This window comes from Bufo gargarizans, unplaced genomic scaffold (assembly GCF_014858855.1).
Source record: "Bufo gargarizans isolate SCDJY-AF-19 unplaced genomic scaffold, ASM1485885v1 fragScaff_scaffold_39_pilon, whole genome shotgun sequence".
NCBI lineage: Eukaryota > Metazoa > Chordata > Amphibia > Anura > Bufonidae > Bufo > Bufo gargarizans.
In genome coordinates this window covers 993,020-1,007,607 of record NW_025334109.1, presented here as the reverse complement: position 1 = coordinate 1,007,607, position 14,588 = coordinate 993,020, and the positions used below count along the sequence as shown (strand labels likewise).

The following is a 14,588-nucleotide window of genomic DNA, read 5'->3' as shown; positions in this document are numbered from 1 at the left end:
CAGGCCGGGGAGGGTGCCAGTACTTCAGGAAGTCATGGTGCCAGTGTTGTACCAGTGCAACATTTTCAAGATCAAGTCCCCCAGACAGCAAGGAAGGGAAGGACCCAAAAAAGATGCAGGGTGTGTTCCAAAAGGGGGATAAGGAAAGACCACTTACCACTGTGAAACCTGCCCTGAAAAACCTGGCCTGTGCATGCAGGAGTGTTTTAAAATCATCCATGGAGTATTAATTTAATTTCATCCTTCATGTACCCTGTAGTTTTACCACCTTATATCTCTGATTTAGTCCGCATAGCTTACATATCCACTTTTCACCAACCACTACATATTCATTTCTGTGAAACACCTGTTAGGTCAAAAGTGCACTTTCCACCCCTTAAAATGTTTTTACATGGGTGTCCTTTCCAAAATGTGGTCACATCTTGGGGTTTTTAATTACTGGGGACCTCAGGAATTTTTTTCATGCGACACGGCACCTAAAATCGATGTCGGCCAATTCAGGTCAGCAAAATTCATATTTTGCTGTTTGACTCTAGAGCCCTGCTGTGCACCCATACATATTTTTTTTTTGTAACACATATGGGGTGTTACTGTATTTGGGGGGAAATGGGGAACAAAATGTGTGGTGCATTTTTTCCTGTTACCCACTGGGAAAGTGAAAAATGTGGGTGTAAATGAACTTTTGCTTTTCATTGCCAAGTGTTTCCTAATTCTAGGAAATGCCTTTGAAGTCAAAGTGCTCACTACACACCTTGAAAGATTCCTTCAGGGGTTTATTTTCAAAAATAGGGTCACATTTTGGTGGATTCCACTGTAGGGCCACCTCATGGTGTCTTCATATGCGACATAGCTCCCAATTTCCATTCCAGCTAAATCCGCTGTGCTAAGGGGATTTTTGCTTCTTGGAGATAAAAGATTTATGTATATCTCCGTTTTCCATCTCTTCTATTCTATTCCTAGCATGTTGCCCTGGTTTCCCATACAACCAGATTATTCTGTGTATAATTACACCTCTTCCAGTCCTTCATATACCCCAGGAGCAACACACAACCCTCGCAGATACTTATATATAAAAATAGTTTACTGATAACATAGAGATGACAAAGCAATGGACATTATACATAAAGATACAGATAACACAATACATAGAGGACACCACCACACACAGCCGCCTCCGTTCCTGCGCACACTGGATGCTAAGAAAATGTGGCTAATAATGTGTATGTCTATACAGTATATCCAGAGTCCACCAATTTACAGTCTACTGGATCTACTCTTCTAACCAACTCACATCCAGTACCTGACCATTAGTATATGTACAATACATAGAGACTCCTGCATAAACAGGATATATAATCTATTGGTAATACAATCACCGACTACAAATATCTATATGTACACATTGTGGGGATCCGCTCTGGTAGGCAGTGGTAGCGAGTGCAGTATAGAGGCAACACAGAATGGTCTTGGTGTAAAACATGATGCTTTGTTTATTCACACGGTGCATATTTGTGAAAGACGGTGCAGTTCATAGGGAGGGTGGTCACACACAACAGCAAAATAATAGTTCAAACACAGCAAGTCCCTGCTGCAGGCTACTTGAGGCCTGTTTCAGTCACATAAAGCAAAGTCTATTTAAAGCCAGGAGTAATGTCACCTTTTTCTCCTTGGTGACATTACTCCTGGCGAAGTAAGTCCATGGGTTTTGCTTCTAGCCACAGGACACGGATCCCTCCTGGTTTCAGCTGCAGGATCCTGCACAGTCCTTTACAGGACTCAGCACACAGCCCAGCTCACCTCCACTTCTCACTCTCACAGCCAGAGAACACAGAAGCTCCACATTGCGCACCACACCCTTGTTGCTGGTCAGGTTTTAACCCTTCCCTGCAAAACCTGGCCTGGACCGTGGGGAGACAGGCACCCGCCCGCATATCTGCCTGCTCCCAATAAGAGCTGACCCGGATCCCCTGTTAACAGCATAACCGCTGCAAAATGCACTTTTCTGGCTCTTACTCCACTGGGGCCAGGACCCCCGGCGGCACGTACCTCCCGTCTACTACCACCCCAGGTACTCTCCTACATATCCCCCCCCTTTGTTCAACCCTGAAGGGTTGCACACCCTGTTCAATCCTGAGGGGTTGGACACATGTACAACAGTGTACCCGGGACAGGGCATCAGCATTTCCCCTGTAAGCGGCCTGCCCTGTGTTCGACACTGAACTTCTGGAGGGACAAGAACCATCTGGTGACCCGGGCACTCCCCTCCTTGGCCCGGCTCATCCACTGGAGAGGGGAATGGTCGGTCACCAGACGGAACCTTCTCCCTAACAGATAGTACCTAAGGGACTCGAGGGCCCACTTAATGGCCAGGCATTCTCTCTCTACCACGCTGTACCTGGTTTCCGCTGGGGTGAGTTTGCGACTCAGGAAGACAACAGGGTGTTCCTCCCCACTGATTTCCTGAGAGAGTACTGCCCCTAGGCCCACTCCAGAGGTGTCCGTCTGAACGACAAATTCCCGTGTGAAGTCGGGTGTCACCAAAACCGGGGATCCACACAGAGCCGACTTCAAACGGGAGAATGCCTCCTCAGCCTGCTCATCCCAGCGGACCACCACCGTCTTCCTCCCCTTTAAAGGTCTTGTCAACGGGGCCGCTACTGTGGCAAAGTTTGGGATAAAGCGCATGTAATATCCTATCATCCCTAGGAACGAACGTACTTGCTTGGTGGTAAGAGGTCTGGGCCAGCTCTTGATCGCCTCAACCTTGTCTACCTGGGGTTTGACAACTCCCCGCCCAATCACGTATCCCAGGTACCGGACCTCCTCGAACCCAAGCGAACACTTTTTTGGGTTGGCCGTCAGTCCAGCTTTTCTAAGTGAATCGACTACGGCCTGTACCTTGGGCAGGTGACTCTCCCAGTCCTGGCTAAACACGATGATGTCGTCCAGATATGCCGAAGTATATGGACGATGGGGCCGTAGGATGACGTCCATCAATCGCTGGAAGGTGGCTGGAGCGCCATGTAGGCCAAAGGGCAAAACTTGGTACTGAAATAACCCCTCGGGGGTGACAAAGGCAGTCTTCTCCTTTGCCGCCTCCGTGAGAGGCACCTGCCAATATCCTTTTGTGAGGTCGAGGACCGAGAAATAGCGAGCTTTCCCTAGCCGTTCTATGAGCTCGTCTACCCGGGGCATGGGGTAGGCATCGAATTTCGACACTTCGTTGAGCTTTCTAAAGTCATTGCAGAAGCGCAGAGTACCGTCAGGTTTTGGGATGAGGACTATGGGGCTGGCCCACTCGCTCCTTGACTCCTCAATCACCCCTAACCTCAACATGGACCTTACTTCTTCTGAAATGGCCTGTCGCCGGGCCTCCGGTACACGATACGGCTCCTTTGGGCAGATTTTACATTTTGATCCATTTTTTTTCTGCAACACATCAAGGGTTAACAGCCAAACAAAACTCAATCTATTACCCTGATTCTGGAGTTTACAGAAACACCCCATGTGTGCTCAAAAACTGATGTATGGGCGCACAGCAGGCTTCAGAGTGGAAGGACCACCATAAGGCTTTTGGAGAGTGTTACAGGAAATATGGATTTCAGCCAGAACCTCATCCTGATGACCACACAAATATGCCTAATAATTGGACACAGTGGTATTCACCCATTCAGTATGGCCAGTAAAATTGTGTACCTTGTTAGCATATCTAAGGCAGGAAGGGCACATTGTAAAATCAGTTGAACAACATCCTCTTGACCAAGAGATGGGGGAAGATATTTGGGTGGTCACAGGGTGGAGTCTATGGTGGGGGGCTGGGACACAGCAACATATAGGTGAAAGTTGGGAGTAGGCCTTTCTCTTCTCTTCCTGGACGACACCCTTGGATGAACAGCATTTCAGGAGCAAGCTAAGTGTTATGTGCACTTGTGGGTATGTATATAAGTATAATATCCCAGTAGACTTTATATGTTGTAGGAGAGTACCTGGGGTGGTAGTAGACGGGAGGTACGTGCCACCGGGGGTCCTGGCCCCGGTGAAGTAAGAGCCAGAAAAGTGTACGAGCCCCAGAGCTGCTCGTAATAGGGTGGGCCACAGGGTCCCTAGCATGGCGGTCCCCTTGCTCCGCCTGGCGGCGTCTCCGCCACCTTGGGGGTTCATCATCATCGCTAGATGAGGAGGACGCGGATGACAACAGGAAAGTGGGGTCATCCTTGTCCTCACTAGGACTCTCAGAGGCAAGCTGAGCATATGCCTCCTCGGCCGAGAACATCCGACGGGCCATAGGGGAGTGTGTGTCTGCGTGTGTGTGTGTGTGTGCGTGCGTGTAAATCTTTATTCAGTGTGCTCAGGGCTGTCTTTAATATTGATTGGACCCTGGGCAAAAATTTACTTGGGCCCCCTGGATCCCGCCTTTTCACACCTTAGCAGGCAATCACGCCCTCCACCACAACACACACAAACAAAATACACACAACTGGTAGAGTACAGTGAATGACTGTAAATAGTCCAGTTGCAGTTCTGAAGACTCCAGCGGCTCAGGATCAGTGCTCTGGGCAGCTGGAAGTGGGCACCGCTCAGCTCACCCTAGCGTTACAGTGCACCCCAGCACCCCACAGTGTGCAGTATAGCACCCTATAGTATACAGCAACCCACAGTATGCAGTATAGCACCCTACAGTATACAGCACCACACAGTATTCAGTATAGCAGCCCACAGTATACAGCACCCCACAGTATACAGTAGAGCAATATAGCACCTCACCGTATACAGCACCCCAAACTATACACAATACAGCACCCCACACTATACAGTACAGCATTATACAATATACAGCACCCACAGTATACTGCCCCCCACAGTATACAGCACCCCACTATACAGTAGTTTACAGTATATTAGCATAACAGCCCCTGTCACCTTTTTCTGATGTAATCTTTACAAAAAAAGCTCCACAGTTAAGGCAAATCAATGACATCTGTCATTGATTCACGGGCGCACAGCTGTGGCTGACGGTGCCGGCCGCTCCTAAGTCCGCCTGTATAAAGCACAAGCTTGCGCAATGACGTACACAGCGGCCTGAGAAAGCGCGATCCCACGCGCGAAACGGCTGTCGCCGCTTGCAAGATTGTGTCTGCCCCTGGATCCTTCATGCATCGTCTTCTAAGGAAGCTTGAATAAAGTAACCACTACTTATCTACTCCGGTGAGTGCCGCGACTTCTTCCTCTTCTCCCTACCCATTGCATACTTTGTCTCAACCTCTGTGTCGCTGCGCACCACAGAGCGGAGTATATCATACCACATCAGCGGTTTCTCATTACTACAGGCTACATCAGTGCAGGCAGTGCCGCCGTGCACTTCTTTCCTCACACGTAGTGCAATGCATTGTTACCCACAGTTACAGCAGTCTGACAGTAGTACAACCAAGTGAAGTGAATGCACGCACAGGGAAAACTGTATGTGCCAAGTTGATAACAGTAACACTGGCTGATAATAAAATAGTCCCCACAGTCATCACTCAGGAAAAAAAACTAGTGTGCAATTTGTGCACGATTTTCTAATAAACCTGAAGAGAGATTGTCACCCTGTCGGATCCGTCCTGCCGCCGCTCTGTCCCCATTGACTATAATGGGGACGGGGGTGGAGCTCCGGCGCAGCACGGCAGTTCGCGGTGAGAGGCCGTCGGACTAAAAAGTTGGACATGCAGTACTTTTAGTCAGGTGGCCTTTCGCCATGCACTGCCGTGCTGCGCCGGAGCTCCACCCCTGTCCCCATTATAGTCAATGGGGACGGAGCGGCGGTCCGGCGAAATAACGGCAGGACAGATCCGACAGGGTGATTTGATCCTAAAGGGTAAATTCAACCTGTAATCTAAACTCTGTGTCATCTGTCACTTCTCTTACCTCTCTGCTCCTGTCCCTTAATCTTATCACTGCTGCAACAAAAGCATCAGCCTCAGTGTAAACTGTTCTAGTGACTCAGTTCTTTTAACTCAAAGAATCAAATGAGTCTCTAACTATAAGTCGGATCTTTAGATTCTTTTAACCTGTGACTCATTTGATTCTTAGACTCCCTCCTGTACTGTGTGTGACTCAGAGCTGCTTGCCTGAGCTCTGATTGGTTGCAAGCTGGGGTGGGCGGGGAGGGGAGGGGCTGGCAGAAGCCAGCTTCCACTCTAGGATCAGATTACACTGCTGCCAGAGTGAGCGGCTCTGCTGTTGTGTGCTATGTGACTCACTGACTCAGACTGAGCGGCTTCACACGGATCAGCTCAGTCAGGTGAATCGACTCCTCCGGTTCAGTGAACTGAATCGATTCAAAAGAATAAAAAAAAAAAAAGGGGAAAAAATGTGAAAATAAAACTCTAAACCGCTGAGCAACCGTCCGAAGTTGATCAGCGGTGGCGTGAGCGATGCACTAACAGTGCTCTAAGAGTGCCGGCCACAGTCAGCGTATGCACACACACAAAAAAAAAAAAAGCCTGCGCCCTAAGAAAGTTGTGGGGGGGGGGGGGGGCAGGGGGCAAGCGGCAGCACCCCTGGAGGGTCTAGGGTCACACAGCTGTGCTGTGGACCCCAGACACCCTATTTAGGGTGATGCAATCAAAGTTTTTTTTCCACTAACTTTCCCTTTTATATCCCTCCCTAGCCCAACCTTTCCCTAGCCTTTCCCTAATTACCTGGCTGATCAAATGAGGGGTGCTGGGGCACAGATCAGGTGCTGGGGCATGGATGGGTGCTGGGGCACGGATGGGGTGATGCTGGCTGAGATCCATACGTGCAGTGGCAGCGCTCCTCTCTTCTCTGCTCCCTGGACACAAAAGGAGGAGGAGGAGGAGAGGAGCGTTGCCAAGATTTCAACGTCCTGCCGCCCGGCCACCTACCAATCAGAGGCGATCCTGAGAGGTGATGTCACATCACCTCTCAGGATCTCAGGATGGTGATTGGTGGTGTAATATCACACCACCGATCACCATCCTGTTCCGGGTTATCGGGTCCTCAGAGACGCAGTATTGAGCCCTTAGGACGGAACTCAATGCCGGAAAAGAATAACGCTAGTGTGAAAGTACCCTGAGATAGTGCCAATTTTAGCATGAGTTTCTATGAAGTCTGTTGGCATGTATGCTTTTAAATGCCAGGGCTGAATTTGCCTTGGCCAGCCTAATTATACTGTCTTTTTATCATTGTAGGAAGAGGGAAAAGTTACCTGCTAAACCTGCTGTTGCTCATGACAGCTGATAACGAAGAGGAATATTCTGCAAGTAACAGGAATTTAAGAGTGCCTAATGTATGTATGTAGCTATGTAGTTTGTTTTAAATCAGTATGTGAAGAACCTTCAATACCCCTAAAATATGGATTTTCATTCTTACTGTTACTAAAGTATCTCTCTTACTACAATTGTTTCTACAGATTCTAACGGTGCACATCGAATCCTGAAACTTTGCAATTTATTTTTAATATTTTGAAGTCTTCATAGTGTAATTCATGTGGTATCTAAGTAAAAAATATATTTGTGGCCAAGGAGCAAAAACTGGTATTTAATAAGGCTTCTATAACACATGCAATACTCTCCATTCCCTCGCTGTATATTTAAGCACTGATGCCTATGCCATATGTGTATGGTGCTATTTGTGAAAGGTCTGTGGCTTCTTACCAGCCAGATCACTTCATACGAACATTTTATAAATCAGGGGTGCACAACTATTTTTGGTCCAAGGGCTGCGTTGTCACATCGTTCTATTTCAAATGGCCGCAAAAGATGTCGATCGCTGCTTGTTTCCATCGGCCTATTACATAGGTCGAAGCAAAAGGAATGGGGATGGAATGATCAATACCCCAGTCGGTCCTCCCTTATTCAGTGCTACTGAACACACACCTGATTATACAGTGAGATGTGGTGTCTATACCTCCCAACTTTTAAAAAGCCCATAGAGGGAAAAATAGCAGCCATATGTAGCATAGTGCGCCATTGCAATTTTTTTTTATTTTTTTTATACTAATGCCTCTAACTCTAAAAAAAGTCTATCTATACACATCCCCAATTATTCCCCACACACAGTAGTTATGCCCACATTGTTCCCCCTCACAGTAGTTATGCTTCCTTAAAGTAGTGCCCCCCTTTACTGTTAATAAAAAACAACAAAAAACAGTAATACTCACCTAGCCCCATTCTCACGATTATCGGAGTACATCCTGTGCTCCTCAGCAGGTACGATTCAATGACAGATCACGCCTCCTGGGCTTTGCAGAAGGAGCTATTTCCTCAACCTGTAGACTCCTACTACACCGCCCAGCCCACACAATGTGTCACTGCATCGTACCTGTTGGGGAGCACAAGACAGTGAAAGGTAAGACAGGACGATGACATCTTCCATCTTCACCACTGCATTCAACTATATCTGCATCCTCAAGATGCAGGTACAGTTGAAAGCGAGACTTACCTCAGCTGTCCCAGGACATGCAATAACTGGTAAGCACATTCCTTTACTAGTGGGGAAGGTGCTTATTGGTTAACCCTAATCACAAGGCCTGAAAAGTTGTGCAAGAATGGACGCTCTCTGTATCCAGGTTGCCCTTATGGCAGCCAATCACTGGGCGTGACAGTGACTGGCTTCCATTATTTTATGACAAATGGTCACAGGACCGAAGGAGATCCGGTCTCTGCACAGCCCATGAATGGCTGCAGCAATGTCAGACCAGATGTTTACAGCGAGGGAGCCCAACAAAACATCACAGGCCTGAAGGAGAAGAAGCAGGGAGACAGTGCCATTTACAGGTCCGACCAAGTGTGGGAGGGGCCTAAAACTCCCCCATTCTTGCACAACCCCCTTAATAACCACTTCTTTGTGATTTAGTACATGTGGTGGTTTAAAGGGAACCAGTCATCATGAAAATGCAATGTAAGCTACGAGCAGCATGTTATAGAGCAGGAGGAGCTCAGCAGATTAATATATAGTTGTGTGGGAAAAGATTCAGTAAAACTCGACAATTATACTTTTAAAATCCTTTTCATTCTGGGCTTTGAAGTCAGAGAGGCAGTCCTATCTCTCTATAGCTCTCTCTATATACACAGTTATAGTGGGAAGGCTGTCAATCACCTCCTTGACTTCAAAGCCCAGATTGAGAAGGAATTTAGATGTATAAATGATATAAAAGTAATACTGATTATTTTCCTATAAACTATTGTAAATCTGCTTGCAGCTCAAACACCATGTTTAAAGTGACAGGTTTCTTTTAATGTTTGTAACTTTAAAAAAATGTATGTAACACATTTTTTCTAATATTTTTTTCTTTTTTTGTTTTATTTGGGGAAAACTGCAAAAAACCAACAAACACATAATTCTTTTCAAACAATCGCTCCTTATTCTTAAACCACTCCAGGACCCTGCCATTTTTCACCTTAAGGACCAGGCCATTTTTGGCAATTCTGACATGTCACTTTATGTGGTGATAACGTTAAACGCTTTTACTTATCCAGGCCATTCTGAGATTGTTTTCTCGTCACATATTGTACTTCATGACAGTGGTGAAATTGAGTCAAAATATTTCATTTTTATTTCTAAAAAAATACAAAATGTACCCAAAAGTTGGAGAAATTCGCAATTTTAAAAATGTTAATTTCTCTGCTTTTAAAAAAGATAGTGATACCTCCTAAAATAGTTATTATTTTACATTTCCCATATGTCTACCCCATGTTTGGATCATTTTGTAAATTACATTTTCTTTTTTTGGTACATTACAGGGAGTGCAGAATTATTAGGCAAATGAGTATTTTGACCACATCATCCTCTTTATGCATGTTGTCTTACTCCAAGCTGTATAGGCTCGAAAACCTACTACCAATTAAGCATATTAGGTGATGTGCATCTCTGTAATGAGAAGGGGTGTGGTCTAATGACATCAACACCCTATATCAGGTGTGCATGATTATTAGGCAACTTCCTTTCCTTTGGCAAAATGGGTCAAAAGAAGGACTTGACAGGCTCAGAAAAGTCAAAAATAGTGAGATATCTTGCAGAGGGATGCAGCACTCTTAAAATTGCAAAGCTTCTGAAGCGTGATCATCGAACAATCAAGCGTTTCATTCAAAATAGTCAACAGGGTCGCAAGAAGCGTGTGGAAAACCCAAGGCGCAAAATAACTGCCCATAAACTGAGAAAAGTCAAGCGTGCAGCTGCCAAGATGCCACTTGCCACCAGTTTGGCCATATTTCAGAGCTGCAACATCACTGGAGTGCCCAAAAGCACAAGGTGTGCAATACTCAGAGACATGGCCAAGGTAAGAAAGGCTGAAAGACGACCACCACTGAACAAGACACACAAGCTGAAACGTCAAGACTGGGCCAAGGAATATCTCAAGACTGATTTTTCTAAGGTTTTATGGACTGATGAAATGAGAGTGAGTCTTGATGGGCCAGATGGATGGGCCCGTGGCTGGATTGATAAAGGGCAGAGAGCTCCAGTCCGACTCAGACGCCAGCAAGGTGGAGGTGGAGTACTGGTTTGGGCTGGTATCATCAAAGATGAGCTTGTGGGGCCTTTTCGGGTTGAGGATGGAGTCAAGCTCAACTCCCAGTCCTACTGCCAGTTTCTGGAAGACACCTTCTTCAAGCAGTGGTACAGGAAGAAGTCTGCATCCTTCAAGAAAAACATGATTTTCATGCAGGACAATGCTCCATCACACGCGTCCAAGTACTCCACAGCGTGTCTGGCAAGAAAGGGTATAAAAGAAGAAAATTTAATGACATGGCCTCCTTGTTCACCTGATCTGAACCCCATTGAGAACCTGTGGTCCATCATCAAATGTGAGATTTACAAGGAGGGAAAACAGTACACCTCTCTGAACAGTGTCTGGGAGGCTGTGGTTGCTGCTGCACGCAATGTTGATGGTGAACAGATCAAAACACTGACAGAATCCATGGATGGCAGGCTTTTGAGTGTCCTTGCAAAGAAAGGTGGCTATATTGGTCACTGATTTGTTTTTGTTTTGTTTTTGAATGTCAGAAATGTATATTTGTGAATGTTGAGATGTTATATTGGTTTCACTGGTAAAAATAAATAATTGAAATGGGTATATATTTGTTTTTTGTTAAGTTGCCTAATAATTATGCACAGTAATAGTCACCTGCACACACAGATATCCCCCTAAAATAGCTAAAACTAAAAACAAACTAAAAACTACTTCCAAAAATATTCAGCTTTGATATTAATGAGTTTTTGGGGTTCATTGAGAACATGGTTGTTGTTCAATAATAAAATTAATCCTCAAAAATATGACTTGCCTAATAATTCTGCACTCCCTGTAGAAGGCTTAGAAGTTTAGAAACAAATTTCCAAAACCCACTTTTTAAGGACCTGAAGTCACTTTGTGAGGCTTACGTAATAGAAACCACTCATAAATGGCCCGATTTTATAAACTACACCCCTCAAGGTATTCAAAACTGATTTTACAAACTTTCTTAACCCTTTAGGTCTTCCACAAGAATTAAAGGAAAATGTAGATGACATTTCAGAATTTCACTTTTTTGGCAGATTTTCAATTTTAATCCATTCTTTTCTCGCTAACAAAGCAAGGGTTAACAGCCAAACAAAACTCAATATTTATTGACACGATCTTGTAGTTTACAGAAACACCCCATATGTAGTCTTAAACTGCTGTACGGGCACATGACAGGGCACAGAAAGAAAGGAATGCCATATGGTTTTTGGAGGGCAGATTTCACTGGGATAAATTTAAGTTGCCATGTTACATTTGAAGACCCCCTGATGCACCCCTGGAGTAGAGTAGAAAAGACCCCATTTTGGAAAATACGGGATAAGGTGGCAGCTTTGGTGGTACTATTTTAGGGTACATATAATTTTTGGTTGCTCTATATTACAATATTTGTATGGCAAGGTAACAAAAAATAGCTGTTTTGGCACCATTTTTATTTTTGGTTTTTGCAATGTTCATCTGACAGGTTAGGTCATGTGATATTTTTATAGAGCAGGTTGTTACGGACATGACGATACCAAATATGACTATTTTAAAAAAATATTTTTTTTTAGTGCTCCATATTCTGAAAGCCATAGTTTTTTATTTTTTGGACGACTTTCTTATGTAGGGGCTAATTTTTTCCGGTACGAGATGACGGTTAAATTGGTACTATTTCAGGGTGCATATGACTTTATTGCTTGGTATTACACTTTTTGTGATGTAAGGTGATAAAAATGGCTATTTTTACCTACTTTTTGTTTAATTTTTTTACAGTGTTCACCTGATCCGGTTAGGTCATGTTATATTTTTATACAGAAGGTTCCAACGGACACGGCGATACCTAATATGTATACTCTTTTTATTTATTTAAGTTTTACACAATAATAGCATTATAGAAGCAAAAAATATTATGTTTTAGTGTCTCCATATTCTGAGAGCGATAGTTTTTTTATTTTTTGGGCGATTGTCATAGGTGTGGTCTCATGTTTTGCGGGATGAGATGATTGTTTGATTGGTATGATTTTGGGTGTGTATAACTTTTTTATTGCTTGGTATTGCATTTTTTGTGATGTAAGGTGACCAGAAATGTTTGGTTTTTTTTACACTGTTTTTTTTTCTTATGGTGTCCACCTGAGGAGTTAATTCATGTGATATTTTTATACAGCAGGTTCTTACAGAAGGAGCGATACCTAATATGTATACTTTATTTATTTATTTATTTAAGATTTACACAATAACAGCATTTTTGAAACAAAAAAAATCATGTTTTTAGTGTCTCCATATTCTGAGAGCCATAGTTTTTTCTATTTTTTAGGCAGTTGTCTTAGGTAGAGTCTCATTTTTTGTGGGATGAGATGACGGTTTGATTGGTATGGTTTTGGGGTGACTTTTTGATCGCTTGGTATTACACTTTTTGTGATGTAGGGTGAGAAAAAAATTGCTTTTTTGACACCGTTTTTTTTATGGTGTTCATCTGAGGGGTTAGGTCATGTGATATTTTTATAGAGCAGGTCCTTATGGATGTGGCAAGACCTAATATGTATACATTTTTTATTTATTTAAGTTTTACACAATAATATTTTTGAAACTAAAAATAAATCATGTCTTAGTGTCTCCATAGTCTGAGAGCCATATTATTATTATTTTTTGGGCGATTGTCTTAGGTAGAGTTTCATTTTTGTGGGATAAGATGATGTTTTGATTGGCACTATTTTGGCGTGCATATGACCTTTTGATCGCTTGCTATAACACTTTTTGGGATGTAATATGACAAAATATGGCTTTTTTGACACAGTTTTTATTTTATCTTTTTTTTACATCTTTTTTACGGTGTTCACCTGAGGGGTTAGGTCATGTGGTATTTTTATAGAGCAGGTTGTTATTTTGGGAAGAGGATGCTTTTTTTTCTTAAAATGTTTTAACTACTTTTTTCACTTTATTTTTTGTCCCACTCTGGGACTTTTTTGGGGTCTGATCCCCTTTACAATGCATTACAATACTTCTGTATTGTAATGCATTGGCTGTAAGTGTATTACAATAAGTAATACACTCACAGCCTGCTTTCTGTAAGATTCAGGGGGATCTCACAGGCTAAGAGGGATATCAGCCAGATGCTTAAGGAAGGCCGTTCACGCCATCGGGTCCCCGTCATAGCAGCGCGGGCACCCGATGGCCACCCCACACCTGGCAGGATCCCACACGTGCCGTGCGAGAGTTAATGCGCCGGCTATCAGTGACTGCCGGACCCCTGCCGCTGATCGGGCAGGCGCAGCTTCTGCAACCCCCGATCAGCCCGCCATACACGTACGGCGCTGGTCCTTAAAGGGGTTGTCCAAGTTATATTTATTGATGACCTATCCTCAGGATAGGTCATCAATATCAGATCGGCAGGGATCCGACACCCGGCACCCCCTCCAATCAGCTGTTTGAAGAGAAGGCGTGCGCGGTGTCAGCGCAGCCTCCTCTTCACTGTTTACCTTCTAGCCGTTGCATCTGCAGTGGTAAGCAGGTGTAATTACACCCAAGCCGTCCCATTCATTTCAATAGGAAGGCTTGGGTGTAATTACACCTGCTCACCACTGCAGATGCAACGGCTAGAAGGTAAACAGTGAAAACAGCTGATCGGAGGGGGTGCCGGGTGTCGGACCCCCGCCGATCTGATATTGATGACCTATCCTGAGGATAGGTCATCAATAAATATAACTTGGACAACCCCTTTTAGTCACGTCCACCAGCGCCGTACATGTACAACGCGTGTCCTCAACGGCTTAAATATGCAAACTGCACTGACACCACAATAAACTATTAAAATGAGTTCCTAATTTTGTATCAGTTGTTTTGAAATATCATATGTATAGTTTTGCGTGAGCGCCCCTCAAGTTATTCAAAACTGATTTTACAAACGTTGTTAACCCTTTAGGTGTTCCACAAGAATTTAAAAAAATGGAGGAGGAATTTTAAAATTACATTTTTTGTGCAGATTTTCCAACTTAAGCAATTTTTCCTGTAACACAGCAAGGGTTAACAGCCAAAAAAACCTCAATTATTATTACCCTGATTCTGCAGTTTACAGAAACACCACATACAGTATGTGGTCATAACCTGCTGTATA

The 14,588-nt window shown here is 44.2% G+C and overlaps 1 protein-coding gene across 3 annotated transcripts in view; it reads left to right on the top strand.

The window, feature by feature from the left end:
- Positions 1–14,588, top strand: part of LOC122922501 — a 442,359-nt gene that overhangs the window by 48,701 nt on the left and 379,070 nt on the right. For all 3 annotated transcript variants that reach the window (XM_044273115.1, XM_044273114.1, XM_044273116.1), the window contains exon 3: positions 7,191–7,288. In XM_044273115.1, the coding sequence (XP_044129050.1) occupies positions 7,191–7,288 (98 nt within the window). The remainder of the gene's footprint in view (positions 1–7,190; positions 7,289–14,588) is intronic.